At 42.6% G+C, this 15,616-nt stretch overlaps 1 protein-coding gene and 1 pseudogene across 11 annotated transcripts in view; both read right to left on the bottom strand.

The window, feature by feature from the left end:
• The window catches only part of PTK2 (protein tyrosine kinase 2), a 252,208-nt gene that overhangs the window by 144,632 nt on the left and 91,960 nt on the right, over positions 1-15,616 (bottom strand). For 9 of the 11 annotated variants that reach the window (XM_049854317.1, XM_049854311.1, XM_049854312.1 and 6 more), the window contains one exon: positions 11,384-11,550. The exons of 1 other annotated variant lie outside the window; for it this stretch is intronic. In XM_049854317.1, the coding sequence (XP_049710274.1) occupies positions 11,384-11,550 (167 nt within the window). Of the gene's footprint in view, positions 1-11,383; positions 11,551-15,616 lie in introns of those variants that run through there. One more of the 11 variants, XM_049854318.1, reaches the window with a different exon arrangement.
• Positions 28-11,377, bottom strand: LOC126058915 (eukaryotic translation initiation factor 1-like; annotated as a pseudogene).

Genomic DNA, 15,616 nt, shown 5'->3' with positions numbered 1-15,616 from the left:
TAGAACAATTAGAAATAAGTCATTTTTTCAATTCATCATCTGCAATTACAGTATTGTGACTACAGCACTGCCAGTTACTCTGAAATATGATTTACAAAATAAGACACATGACTAGTCCAAAGGACTCATGGACCGAAGCTAGCACAGCCTCCACCAGGTTAAGTCTAGCGCAACTAGACGGTGCCCGGCTACCACGACCGACTGCTCCGACAGGGAACGTAGTAGAGAATACCGGGCAGAGCTGGAGAAAAATGCACAACAAAATTCTAACTCACAGAAAAAGACCAGACTTACTGGCCTGACAGACTGGGGGAACCCTGAGAGTACAGTCCCTGGATACCTTTTTAACTCAGAATTAAAATGACTCCTGAGGTTCATCCTTCAGCCAAAGATCAGACAGGCCCGTAAAACAAACAATAATACACACAGGTCAACCCCATACACGAAACTGAACGGGCACACCAGCCCGAGGCAAGGATGAGAAGGCAGGAAGGGACAGAAAAGCTGTACAGGTGGAAATGGGGAACCCAAGGTCAAGAAGGGGAGAGTGTTGACAAGTAGTGAGGTTGGCAAGCAATGTCACAAAACAATATGTATATTAATTGTGTAATGAGAAACTGATTTGCTCTGTAAACCTTCACCTAAAGCACAATAAAAAATACATAAGCTAAAATATAACCAACTGAGTTTTAAATGTAAACTTTTTATTTTGCAGCACAAAATGGTACACACACCAAAAGTATGCAGGGCTCATGCTCCTGACATGACGAGAAGCCCAGAAGCCCTCCAGCTCCCCGTCACTTCCACCACCGCCTGCCAAGGAGAAACACCGTCCTGGCCTCTACCATCTTCCAGGAGCTTCCGCAGGTTCCTAACTCAGCATTAATGAAACTGCACAGCATGCAATTCTGGACAAAATGTGTGGGAGGTTCATCCACGACTGGGGGCTGCTGTCTGTTCACTTTCATAGCTGCTCCACGGTATGAACACCCCGGTTATTTCCAATCCACATTATTATTGATGGCCACTGGATTTGTTCCTCTTTTTGGTTATTAGGAAGATCACTGCTCTGAACACTGTACCTTCTGGTGAATACAGGTCCACGTTTCTGTCGGGTAGGTACCATAGCGTAGAATCACTGGACCCGGACCTATGTTAGCGTTGGTGGGTATTAGTGAACAGCGGGCCAAAGAGGCTGTGCCTGTTTCCACTCCTGCCAGCAGCAGAGGGGTGCTCTGGCTCCCCTTTATCCTCACCCCGACTTGGTACTTATTTTTCCTTTTTAGGCACTCTGGTGAGATACTGTTTAATAGGGCAAGGCAGCTTTAACTGGCATTTCCTTGAGGACTTAACGAAACTGGGCACTTTTTCTTATGGTTACTGGCCATGTGGAATAGTGTCTTTTGAGAAGCGCCTATTCATGTTTTTGTCCATTTTTTTCTATTGGGTTGGCTCTGTTCTCCTCACTCCTCATCCTTCGTCATTGATTTGTAGGTGCTCTTTACATATTCCAGGTATGAGGCCTTTCGCAGATGTAGTGCATCTCCTCTTCCATTCTCTTTACGATTATCTTTTGAGGAAAAAAAGGTTCTTAATTTTTATGTAGTCCTATTTGTACTTTTTAGTAAATTCTTTTAATGTTTTGTTTATAAAATACCTTAGTTTCTTACTCAAAGGTTATAAAAACATCAATTTTTTTTCCTAAAAGTTTTATTATTTGACCTTTAAAAAAATGCAGTTGGCTCATAAGGAAAAACATGCAAATGGAAATAAATCAGTACAATTCTTTTAGTTCCTGTTAAGGCCAAAAAACATGCTAGACACACATATACAGGTTCTGCTAAGATTTTTAAGTGTCCATCTCAGTAAAGCAAACGACGGTCAAGCAATGAGGTGCCGTTTCAGTTTGGCTCTCAGTAAGAGTTTCTAGTATTGCGGATATTTTACACTGGCCACTTATTGAAAGAAGAACAGGCCTCATTTATTGTGAATTTAGGACTTACTGGGCACTTCTCTTAATCCACGTACTAATCGGAGAAAGGAAGTGTAATCATCCACACTCTGCAGACTAGCACAAGGATGCTCAGCAAGAATAAGTCATCGGTTCCAAGGTCAGACACTCAGGGTTCACACAATCCCAAAGCAAGAGGCTTAGTGATTAATGCCATTCCCATTTTAAAGATAAGGATACTGAGGTCCAAAATCAAACAGCTGGCCCCACATCCATTCTCCTTGCACCCATTTAAATACTAACTGTCCCCGTGCCGATGCTGAAGTTGAAGTGGATAACAATTAACATTTGCTGAGCGTGGCATGTGTGACAGGAATTCTGATGGCCATCTTACAGAGATGACTTTTTACTCAACAACAACCCTACAAGTAGAAGGAATGTGGACTCTGGATCAAGACTGCCAGGATTAATCCCCAGCTCCAACACTTCCTCGCCATCTGCCATCACCGCTCTGTGCCTCAATTTCCTCCTCACGCTGTTGTGAGAAATAAATGAGCTCATAACCCCCAAATACCCAGAACACTGACTCCAGAGAAATGTCCAGCCTTCCCTGGACAATTTAGGACATGTTATTCCTTAGCCATTTCAAGTACTAGATTTCCTTTCTATGGCAACAGGATCACTTCACTTCAACAGTTAGAGAAGTACCAATTTAAGGAAGGATCACTTTACTCCTCCTGAAGTTCTTAATAAATAACGCTCCTCTATTTCATGTATACGGCATGTCATTTCAAAATAACACTGAAAATTGTATCAAAACCACTATCTACAAAGTCCTGAAATATCATTATTCATTTTCTTTTGCCATTGTTGAAAAAGGACACCTTTCCTTTATTTAAAGAACTTTTTTTCCTCCTGCAGAGGCCTTGGGGAAAAGCCCCGTCTCCTCCCACAGCAAGGAGCTGTTACACAGCAGTGAACAGAGGCGCAAGGAGCTGAAGAACGTGAGCCACATCTTGATAACAACTGACGGACTTTCCTTCTCGGTTGCTCAGAAAGGCAGGGCTTGGAAAAAGCCCCACGAGGCTCTCCCAAATGCCAGGAGGGCCATCTCTTAGACCTGGGCCTCAAAGCCCTGAATTCAACGTCTGGAAACAGTGCCATTTCCCCAAAAGCTCTCCCAGCCTAGTCACTGCTGACTGATCCAGCACAGACGCAAAATGGGCCAGGCCGTTTCATATAGGTGATTTCAGGCAGTTAACTAAAATTTAATTACCTACATGCAAAATTTTAAAGTTTAATCTCACTAAATTGTAGATATGAAAAATGTTGAACTGGTAACATGTGATGCTACCTATATTTTTACAACAATTAAGAAAAAGAAAAAAAAATGATGGAAATCTCTCAAAATTTCACAATGTTTTTGCTGCATTATGAACTAGGCATGGCATTGTACCTTTAAAGTTTTTTGGCTGACTCAAGAGCCTAACAAACATTACTTATCTAACTGGGAACTCCCAGGAGCCCAGAACAGGTAAGGAAATTCCTGCCTGTTCCTGGATAGACTGGGTAGGTACAAGAGACAGGCAGGTGGACACATGCAAACCAATGAGGGATTTTCAAACTCCGCCTCAGAACTGTGCGCTTCAGCCCAAATTCCTCAGGGGCCCTGAGGGATGGGGGATGCTGACCCTGCAAAGGCACGGGCCCTCTAGTTCCCTCTGAGTTTACTGCTCCCTTGTTTATACTTCCCATACGGTTTTATCCTAACAATATTTGCCTCAAGTTTTTGTTGCTTTTTACTTATCATGCCGTATGTAATCTTCCGGGATTTACTGAATTTTTTTAGTTGAGGTAAAATGCATATAAGCTGAGCCACTGTGAAGTGTACCAGTCGGTGGCTTTTAGCACAGCCACAATGCTGTGCTGGGACTCAATTTTGTCACTCAGTGTGACACTGCTAAGATCTGTCCACACAGTGCATCCATGTTGCTGCGTGTATCCGCAGTTCCTTCACCATGTGAACACTCCGCAACTTACTTAGCTGTTGCTGTTATTGGGTTGTTCCAGGTTTCTGTCACAAAGAGCATTGGTACGAACACCATTGGGTCTCTCTCCTAGTACAGACATGCAAAGCGGAACTGCAGGATTATAGGAATGTAGTAATTTGCCTTTCCAGAGAATGCTGTTTTCCTAGGTGGTCTAACCAATTTACGTTCTCCCCAGCGGTGCAGACTAGACCCTGTGGGCCCACATCCTCTCCAGCTGTTGACACTGTAGGTGACCAACCCAACGATGTAAGACGGAATCTCACTATGGTCTAGGTCTGCATTTTCCTGATGTCTCATGAAGTCAACAATGTCTTCCTAGGATGACTAGTCAAACTTGTTTTCCCTTTTATGAAAACACCTTCACGGCTCTTGCCCATTTTATTGGGTTGTCTGCAATTTCCATATTGACTGTAGACATTCTTTATATCCCCTCAACACCATCCTTTGTCAGCTACCTGTGTTTTATCTTCTCCAGTTTGCAACCTGTCCTTGTACTTTCTTTCATATAACTTTTGACAGCAAGAAGGTCTTAATTTTAACTTGGTGAAATTTCCCATTCTTTTCTTTTATATGCAAAAGTTTCGGGATCTTATGAAAACCTGCCTACACCAGAGTCAGAAACAGATCCAATTATATTTCCAACTAAACTTTTTTGAGGTTCTGCTTTTGACACTTCACTACGATTCTCACTCACGCTGATTTCTGAGGGATGTGTGAGGTAGGACCTAATTTGGCTGTTGCCTCCCCATATGGAAGGCCATTATCACATGGGCCCTCCCTTTCCCTAGTGACGTGCCAGGACACCTCCATAAGGTCATCCAGCATGAGACAGTTAAGAGCAAGTAAGTGCACTGCAAGCCAGCTCACCACCATGTTGGAGGAACTGAGGACTCAAGGGGAAAAGTTTACATTTCAGGCTTCCCCAACAATATGAAAAGATCCCATAGAAGACAGCACACAAGCACAACTTGTATTCAAAAACCTCACAGGAATGGAAGCTGATATCCAATTATTCTGACCTTTCCCAACACTTTCACTTTAATATGAAAACCTTACATCTCAGAATTAAATCCAGAACTGCAGTCGCCCTCACAGATCCACCTATGGACTAAGAGAAGGTATCTGCGAGTGCGAGAAAACACTGATGAGATGTTCTGTTCCTTGTAATAAAGTTATACAACTCTCACGAAGTAGAAAGGAAACAGCTGAGTGCACGGGTTCATTTTCCAGCCAGCCATCCAGTTAGACTGCACGAGCCTTGGGAAAGTTACTAAGCCTCTCTAAGCCACAGTTTCTCACACCCACTTGATAAGACTCTCATAATATGAACTAATATTGATAAAATATGTCAAGCACTAAGGACAATGGTTGACATGTAGTAAGCAACATAAGTTAATATGGTAATATTGTTATTAATCAAAAATAGTGTCTAGTTCTTAGTTGAATACAGGTCTCTACATCATCATATTTGTTTATGGGCTTACTTTATTAACTGCATTATCAATACATTCATTTATTCAATTTTTATTCAACAAGTGCCTACTCTGTACCAGGCATGACTAGGAACCAGGCAAAGAGCAGTAAATAAGACAAGCTCTCTGAGGAAGAAAAATAAACAAACACACAACGTCACTCCAGATGAGTACTGTAACACATTAACAGTGTAAGCTGGTGGAGAATCACCAGGAGCAGCAGGTAGAGTGGGCTCTTCAGGTAGCATGGTGGGGGAAGGTCGTGGGAAGCAGTGACAGTTGGGCACCTGCCCAAAAGAAAGTGAGGTCCATGCCCGGCACAGGGGCATACTCAGCACAGTCACACCAACTTCAAGGGCCCCAACTGAGCAATAAGCATGGCTTGTTCAAAAGCAAATAAGAACGCCAGTCTGGCTAGAGTAACTGAAAAGTTCTGAAAGATAATGGCAAAAAAGGGAGATGAGATGAAGGAAGCTTAAGGTAAGATGGGGGGCTACACTATTCAACAGAAAGAAACCACCAAATTAGATCCCAACCTGAGTATTTATGAAAAATTTTATGAAAATGATCCCAAAATAGAGTTAAACCGAAAACTGAATTGTTAAAGGGACCAATGAAGCTGGAGTCAAGGAAGGGGAGGAAGAGCAGAAGGAACTAAGGGCTGAGATGTCAGAAACAGAATATGCTCCAGGTGTGCTGAGGTATGGGGGTGTCTGAGCAAGACTGATTTACACATTTAACTGGATGGTTGAGAACCGTAAACAGCCAGCAGCAAGCCCTGTCAGCTCTCTTAAAAACACACCCCCGTGCACCTGTCTCTCTCTGCTTCCACGACTCCTCCCCAGCCCGCCATCTTTTATCCTTTTTGCCTGGGTTATTGCAATAACGTTATTGGTTTCCCTGTATCCACCCAACTGACTGTGTAAATGTAATGCCAAAGGCAGGCCCAGGGAGAGTAGAAAGAGAAGAAGTCACGAGGCACGCCAAAATTTAAAGGTGAGGCAAGGGAAGGCTGAACCTGAGCAGTCAGTGAAGTGAGAAAACCAGGAGAGCCCGGTGCCCAGGAAGTAGAGAAAGCATCCAAGAGAGCAGGAAACGGTGAGCGTGTCCAACACTGCGGAGGGCTGAGGGTGGCCAGAGACAGGCCAAGGGCCAGTGCAGCATAAAATAAATTAATGCCAGACCATCAGCAAAGCTGAGTGTTTTACTATGAACCACAAGTTGTTTAAAAGTGTGGCTTTTAACTGATAAATATGCAGGATTCCGTATTTCTCCATCAGAAAGAATTGTTAAATGCATAATTCACATCTGTTGTTTACTATCACTTATATTCTTCCTTTTTCAATTATTATAAACCTGTTGCCGTTAAGTCAATGCCGACTCATAGCGACCCTACAGGACAGAGTAAAACCGCCCCGTAGAGTTTCCAAGGAGCACCTGGTAGATTCAAACTGCCAACGTTTTGGTTAGCAGAAAACCAAAAAAATCCCACTGTGGTCAAGTCAATTCTGACACATAGCGACCCTACAGGACAGAGTAGAACTGCCCCATAGAGTTTCCAAGGAGCGGCTGGCAGATTGGAACTGCCGACCTCTTGGTTAAGAGCTGTAGCACTAACCACTACGCCACCAGGGTTTCCTTTCAATCATTAGGAGAGGTATGTTTATTCTTTTATCATTAACATTTTCACTTTATGTATTTTGAGCAATGTCTTTAGGAATTTACAAGTTTAACTAACAGTTCTATTTCTATCTTAAATTCCTAGTGAACTGAAACTTCTACTGTTATATACTACCCCCCATTCCTACTAATGCTTTTGAGCCTACAAACCTTTTTCATATGCTTTTAATACGGCAATACAAACTGCCCCCACCCCCGAGTTATTACTCACCTGTTACATTCTGTTTCCTCCCTACCTGTCCTTATGTTTTATGTTTTGTTTTAACTCTTTCTAGTTTATTGCATGAAGGAGTAACACTAGTTCAAGTTAAAAGTGGACCCTGAATAGTTACATTATACAAACTGTGAGGTTTTAAACTCGTCACAAGGGACAGAAGTGACATTTTCTACTCACTGCAAGGAAATCCTCACTCACACACACAGCACCTAAAGCCCATGAACCTGCAGGGGCTGGTCCTCAGCCAGGCCAGTCTCTACACGGAACTGATGAACCTGCAGGGGCTGGTCCTCAGCCAGGCCAGTCTCTACACGGAGCTGGCGTATGCTCTCGCGCTGGTCATCCCGTGGCTGAATTACCTCCCCATGCCCTGGCTGCTCAACTGTACAGCTGCTGCATGGGAACTTCTGAAGTGCTTTCACTAATTCATTGTTATCGTAATCCTCAGTGATCCCCTGGACAGCCGTAAGGGTCTTCCTGCTGCTTCTCTGTCAGAGTCTTTTATGGATAAAATCCTTAGTCCCGGCAGGAAACAGGCTGTCACCCTCACCTGCGTCAGCTGAGGGGTGGAAGGAGTGGAGGTTCCGGAAAGCAGACATGCCATACAACTCCTTTTCCTGGGTGGAGACGGCCTGTGGAGGGCGGTGGCGGTCAAGAGGGACAGGGCATGGGGAAGTGAGGGGGCTGGAGGGAGAGGCTGCTGCGTCCTCCGTGGCAGCTCAGTGACTAGGCACGTGAGTTTCTCAAAGTGGAAATCCCAACTCATCAGCGGGCTGTGAAATTATTTATTTATTTATTTTATAGAAGTAAAACAGAACAGAGGGAATTGAAAACCTTAGACTTTATAGTGTAAATAATAAGACTGAGTACAGTTTTATGAAATGCATATATGTAGAGAGAGGGACTGACTGATTATATGTATAAACTGTTCTAAGATACACCCTGTACGTGTGTATTGGATCTCAAAGTAAAATGTATTTATTTTTGTTTAAGTCCAAGAAAAATGTTTGAAAATCACTGTTTTAGGTATCTCTTATAAAAAGCAGATAGCTGATATCCTGTAACATCATGTACCAGCAATCTCTGCCTTCCCACTGGAAAGTTAAGACTATTTATATTTACTCTTAGTATATTTGCATTTATTTCTAAAATCTTATTTGTGCTCCCTACTTATCCTGCTTTTCCATGCTTGCTTTTTCTCCATTTCTTGCCTTCTTTTGATGGCCTGTCTCAGACCTATTTGTACATGCACTGTCTTACCATCTACTCCTTACGTTTCAATAATAACCCAAATGCAGGATTTGAAGACGTGGCTGACAGGGCTGTAGTTCTGATGTGCATGCTACCATCCAGTACTTTTGCTCTACTTTTTAAATATAAAAATCAGATGTTATCACTATTTTTGTTTCATGGAGCCAACATCTATTTAGATCTACCTTCTTTTTTTTTTTTTTCTGCTACCACTCCTTGCAAGTATCTTCTCCCAGTTTGCAACGCAAATCTTCCTTCAGAGATCATTTTCCTTTTTCCTGAGGTAATCTGTCAGAGGTTCCTTTGGTGGGAAACTCTCTAAGGAAAATGTCTCCATCTCACCCTGTTCTTCAAGGAGAATTTAACTGGGTAAACAAATACAGATTACCAGTTCCTTTTTCTCACCATTTTGAATCTACTACTCCACTATTTTCTCGGCATCTACAGCTGTTGCTATTTATTACAGTCTGCCTAAGTGTAGATTTTGTTTATAAACCCTGTTTGGATTTGAAGTTAATACTGCATTTGAGGATTCGAGTCATCCACTGATTATAGAAAATTCTCAGCCATTATCTCTTTGGACATTTGCCCTTCCCATTCTTTTTATTCTTTCTATAGTTTCTAGAATGACCTTCTCATTTTTCATTTACATAAACTTGTTTTCATATTTTCCACCTGCTCATCTATATTATATTTTGGGCAATTTTCTCAGATCTACCTTCTTTACTAAATTTTCAGCTATGTCTAATCTGCTGTTTTATCCATTCAGTGATTTCTAGAACTTCTATTTAGTTCATTTTCAAATCTGCTTGGTTATTTGGGATAGTCTCCTGTTCCTTTCTGATACTTTAGATTCCCCCTCATTTTAACATATAGAGCAATCAGTACTAACCCTCAGTATTACCCTGTTGAGAATACCATGCACATATCAATTTTATCTTCAATCACATTCTCTTCTTCCATGACCTCTGCCTACTATCCATGCAACCTTCATGAATCTGTGAACCTTAAAAGCCTAGCTATGGTCTCAGTTTCTCAGGCTACATTATTCCTACTGCAGTAGACATGCCAATTTTAAAAACCTGTACTATGAAGTCAGACAGATTCAAATCAAAGCTGTGTCACTAACTATCTACGTGACTTCAACTTACTCAATTTCCCTCAATCACCGTTTCTTCATCTATAAAATAGGGATAATGGTAGTATTTACCTCATAGTGTTTTTGGGAGCGTTAAATGAAATATACACTTTGGTATCTCTTATAAATAGCACACAGCTGAAGCAGGCTTGGCTCTTAGTAACCACTGTCAGCTGGTACTATCATCATCAATAGTATCACCACCAACAACAGTATCTTCATCACCCTTCATTCAGGTGGGCTCAGCCTAGGAGAGGTTCTACCTAACCTGGACTAAATTTTTCTTACTTTTGTGGACTCAAAAAGACTCTATTAAATGAAGTAGCACCACCTCAGTTATACTTGAAATAGGTAAAATAAATTGGCTTAAAAGAGCAAAGCCAAAGCTCCTAAACTCAGAGATTAGATTTAACAAACACTTTACTGAGCACTTACTCTAGGCAAAGCATTGTGTTAACAAATTGTATGACAGGGTTACCTATGAAATATCTATATAAATTGAGAGAATTATGTTTAATAAAAATACCTCTAAATATTTTTAACTAACATTTAGAATATCCTCGAGTGGTTTTAAAATGTTTACTTGGTAAACTAACAGTAGGTCCAATCTTCTACAGCCACTGACATAAATCAACCAAACTATATTCCCAAGGAACATTTTGTTAGCTCACCTCCAGCTATTTGATTAATTTGAAAATGCAACTATATCTCCTTTAAAATCTGTAAGTGGGACAAGATTTTATTCAACTAAAGATCTATTTACCTAAACATGTTTTTCTTTAAAAAATGTCTACCCTAATAAATTTAGATCCTGGGACTGAAAGTTACCGAAAAATGAACGGCCTCTTTAATCTACAATTGTCTTTATTTCTGTAGAATCATTTGTAAACACGAGGACCCTTGCAGACAAGGCCCAATTTTACAAGTTAATACTTTTCTCAACAGTAACTATTTTATACATACAGTTTCCTACCACCATCTTGGTTTACACATAGTGAAAAAAATTAAGGGAAAACCCTTCAGGGAAGAGAGGGAGAACCAGGGGAAGGACGATTATAGGGAATACTTCTAATTGACTTTGAAATAATTTCAGTTTCATTGATGTTAGTACATGAATCACTAAACGATCACTTCCTAATTTTAATATTCTAGGTGACTGTCCAATCCACACCCACTCTCTTTAGGCCCAGGTGAGATTACTAGGTACAGGAAAGCAAGCTATGTATCCCACTAGTGACATAATCAGGTGGTCTCCTCCTGGATACAGCCATCAAGTCCTGCTGCACAAAAGGCTAATATCAGATCAGAAAGTAAAAAGAATTTGGGCCTGAATTCTACTTAAAGCAGAGTTTGAAACAAAGCAACACTGAGAAATGTGACCAGCAGAAGAAAGGAATCAGATGGCTCATTAGGAACCCGAGGTTAATGATGCCCAAAGACAGACTAAAGAGGAGTTCAGAAAAGACCACTGGTTAATAGTTAGGAAGCAATTTCACTTATACAGGGGTAGTCATGACAATCAGTGGGAAAATTACACACAGATATACACATCCCTCGTGCATGTTTTTAACATGCAGAACTAAATCACACGTCAGTCAAACCAAAGTAGGTCTGTAATCTTACTTCCACTCCTCTGGGGGGTGTGCAAGTTCGTACTTCTCCCTCACATTGGAAACACCCATATCCAAATGGAGCCAGTGAACCTCCTCCGACAGCAGGTGACTGAGGCGGAATCCATAGCAGGCCACGTGCTTTACTTTGTGACTGTCCACTATCTTCTGAATGATGCCCTAAAACACATTCCCCCACAAAAACAACCGTTACAAGCTGGAAAACAATTATTACGCTAAAGAGTAATGCAATGCTCACTTATTTTAGTTAATCAGCAGAAGCCAGCTGTAAAAGACTATCAGGTTAAATCAATTACTCAATTTTAATTAGGGCATTTTTCCTCAAATGGTATTTTTATGAACGTGGACAATTTTTAAAAAACACCAGAAGAAGTCTTTCCTTTTTCTTTATTGATAAACAAGGTACATATACTTAAAAAAACAATTTTGCAACACCAACTCTGTAAAATCCCCAAAACCTGCTGATGCAGAAGAGCACCCTAAGAGAGTCCGTACTTTCTGAGGACTAGACCCAAACAGGGGGTTTCCCTTCTGAAACAACAAGATCACACTGTTTGAGACCGGGCTGCGACCTTAATATTAAGTTAAAAAACACAACACTCAGGAACACACAAGTAAGGCCAGGTTTCTGGTAACACTGACGACACATGGAAAGTTATTTGAACTTGGAGCCAGTGAGTTTACTACTTGCTCTCTCCAGCTTATGAAGGAATTACTTTTACGTGCAGCAGTCTAAAGCACCCCAAGAATCTCACGCTTCCAGCACATGTGCCGCCCAAGTGCACGGGAGATGCAGGTCACCTTGCAGGAGGTCACCAGGACAGTTCCCTAGAGAAGCAGAGCTTTGTCCTGGGGCTGGGAAAGTAAGTGTTAGGCCGGGCTCGTCCTGTGCCTCCCCAGCTGTGGGAAATTGTGTGCGGAGATGCGTGTGAAGAGGCACGCGTGGAAGACTCACGCTGTGAGAAATCATGTACAGAGATGTGTGTGAAGAGGCAACAGGTGCGAAGACTCACATGTGAGAAACTGTGTACACAGATGTGTGTGAAGAGGCAGCACACGCGGAAGATTTGCTTGTGAAGATGACAGGAACCAGCAGCTGCCCTTCCATCACGTGTGTCAACCCCTTCAATCTCTTAGGTGAATAATAAAAATGCCAATTAAGGAAAACAATCACTGGTCTTTAAAAATTGGCAATTTTTTTTTATTATACAACTAAGAATGTAAGACATCTGACAAGCTTGAGCACAAGCTGGGTATTTCTTTACTGTGGCACACTATTTCTGTGGTGAGCATGATGCTGCTGCTACTTACAACACAGAATGTTCCCAGCCCTCCCGTGAGAAAAGATAGATAGTACAACATACACTGTATACAAAAGCCACCCAAGGCCTAGGGTGTCCACCACCAAAGGTGAGGATATGTGCCCCGTCTCTGCCCTGCCAGGCACTGAGTGGGCCAAGTAGTACGGGGAGGCCCCCCTCAAGCTACAGGATCCCAGGAGGAGGTTGTTCACCAAGAGCGGAGAGGAAGGATGGACGGAGGAAGGAGTGAGGGAGGAAACTCGGTATCAGAAAGACAGTGCACACAAAGGGGCAGATTGGAGGAGTCAACCACAGCGCAGGGGAAGAGAGCTGTCTTCAGTAGAGGAAGGACTTGAGCAGCCCACACAGCTGTGTGAGACTGCGACAGGCAGGCAACATTCTGGCTTTGTGATCCAAGGCCTGGACTTCCTGCCACAGCCACTGAGAAGAGTAGTACAAGCTGTGCCCCGCACAAGGCGCCCAGCTGAGAGGGACCAGCAGGAGAGGGAACCCAGCCTGCAGTCCAGTCTTCGCATCTTGGCTCTGAGATGGGGGTCAGCCCAGAGGAAGGGGCACCTTATTCTAATTCTAAGGTGACTTCTACAGCTTCTTCTCCTTCCCAAGATACAAATCCCTAAGCTGCAACAGACTGGAGCTGGCGCCTCTTTCAAACTCCCACAAAAGTGCCTCTGTCTCCCTGTCCCAGCTTGGCCAGTTCAATTCATAGAGCACATCACATAGAGTTTGTCCTCACTAGAGCACAGATCTGATCACATCACCTCTATGGCCCTGCTCAGCGCCACACCCTGCTCGTAGATATCTGTGTAATCACCTTCACGCACCGGGTCACCTCCTTCAACAGACCACACACAGTGCAGGTGGTATCTGTCACAACTGCCACCCTAAGACAAATCCTACCTTCTCTGCAGACTGCGAGCACAGGTTCCCTCCCTCTCCCCTGGGCTCACGGACACAGAGGAGTACACCTGCAGATACCCAGCACCAATGAGGGGGCTCAGTCTGCAACTGTGGTGCTGTTTAGGGAAAGGCAGGTCCCTGGTCTTGCAGTTCTGTGATGGTCACTTGATCACACTGCCTGAAGAATAACTTAGACCCGGGAGGATTTCGAGTTTATGTCTGCGTAGCAAACAGTTCTTCCACACTGTAGCTACCCATGACTAATGAAGGATGAAACTTCTACTATGCACCAAGAAATAAAACCAGTAAGCATGTAGAAATTTTATTTAATCTTGCCTTTTCATTATGGTTCCATCTTTGTTCTGTCCTATTTATCATTCTCTGATTTTGTTCGGTGCTGCTGAGTTAGTTCCGACTCATAGCAATCCCATCCACAACGGAACCAAACACTGACCAGTCCTGCACCATCCTCACACTCTTTGCTATGTTTGAGCCTACTGTTGCAGCCACTGTGCCAATCCCTGTCACTGAGGGTTTTCCTCTTTTTCGCTGACTCTCTACCAAGCATGATGTCCTTTTCCAGGGACTAGTCTCTCCTGTCCAAAGTAAGCAAGACGAAGTCTCACTGTCCTCGCTTCTAAGGAGCATTTTGGCTGTACTTCTTCCAAAACAGATTTCTTTGTTCTTTTCAACACTCTGAAGGGGTCTTTTGCAGCAGATTCATTCGGTGTAATACGTCGTTTGATTTCTTGACTGCAGTTTCCACGGGTGTTGATTGTGGATCTAAGTAAAATAAAACCCTTGACAACTTCAATCTTTTCTCTGTTAATCATGATGTTGCTTACTGGTCCAATTGTGAGGATTTTTGTTTTATGCTGAGGTGCAATCCATAACGAAGGCTGTGGTCTTTGATCTTCATCAGCAAGTGCTTCAAGTCCCCTTCACTTTCAGCAGGCAAGGTCGTGTCATCTGCTTAACGCAGGTTGTTAATGAGACTTCTCCAATCCTGATGCCTCATTCTTCTTCCTATAGTCCAGCTTCTAGGATTATTTGCTCAGCATATAGACTGAATAAGTATGGTGAAAGGCTATGGCCCTAACGCACACCTTTCCTGATTTTAAAACACACAGTATCTCCCTGTTCTGTTTGAATGACTGCCTCTTGGTCTATGTACGGGTCCGCATGAGCACAATGAAGTGTTCTAGAACTCCCATTCTTCGCAGTGTATCCATAATTTGCTATGATCCACACAGTCAAATGCCTTTGCATAGTCAACAAAACATAGGTAAACATCTTTCTGGTATTTTCTGCTTTCAGCCAAGATCCATCTGACGTCAGCAATGACATCCCTGGTTTTAAGTCCTCATCTGAATCAGCCTGAATTTCTGTGGTTCCCTGTCCATGTACTGCTGCTATCGTTTTTTAATTACCTTCAGCATAATCTTACTTGCATGTGATATTAATGGTATTGTTTGACAATTTTCGCATTCTGTTGGATCACCTTTCTTTGGAAAGGGCATAAATATGGATCTCTTGCAGCCGGCTGACCAGGCAGCTGTCCTCCAAACCTCTATGCATAGACAAGTGAGTGTTGACAGTCCTGCGTTCGTTTGCTGGAACATTTCGATTGGTGCTCCGTCAGTTCCAGAAGCCTTGTTTTTCACCAACGCCTTCAGTGCAGCTTGGACCTCTTCCTTCAATATCACGGCTTCTCTGTCATATGCTACCTCCTGAAATGGCTGAATGTTGACCAACTCTTTTTGGTACAATGATTGTTTTTTCCTTTCATCTTCTCTTAACACTTCCTCCGTCATTCAAGTTTTTGCCCGTAGAACCCTTCAGTATTCCAACTCAAGGCTTGAATTTTTTCTTCAGTTGAGCTTGAGAAATGCCGAGCATGTTCTTCCCTTTTGATTTTCTAACTCCAGGTTTTTTAATATTTCATTATCATACTCTTTGAAGTCTTCTGTTCAGCTCTTTTACTTCATCATTTCTTCCTTTCCCTT

This window comes from Elephas maximus, chromosome 15 (genome assembly GCF_024166365.1).
Source record: "Elephas maximus indicus isolate mEleMax1 chromosome 15, mEleMax1 primary haplotype, whole genome shotgun sequence".
Lineage (NCBI taxonomy): Eukaryota > Metazoa > Chordata > Mammalia > Proboscidea > Elephantidae > Elephas > Elephas maximus.
Note: the sequence above shows the minus strand (reverse complement) of the source record. Positions and strands in the feature narration are given on the sequence as shown.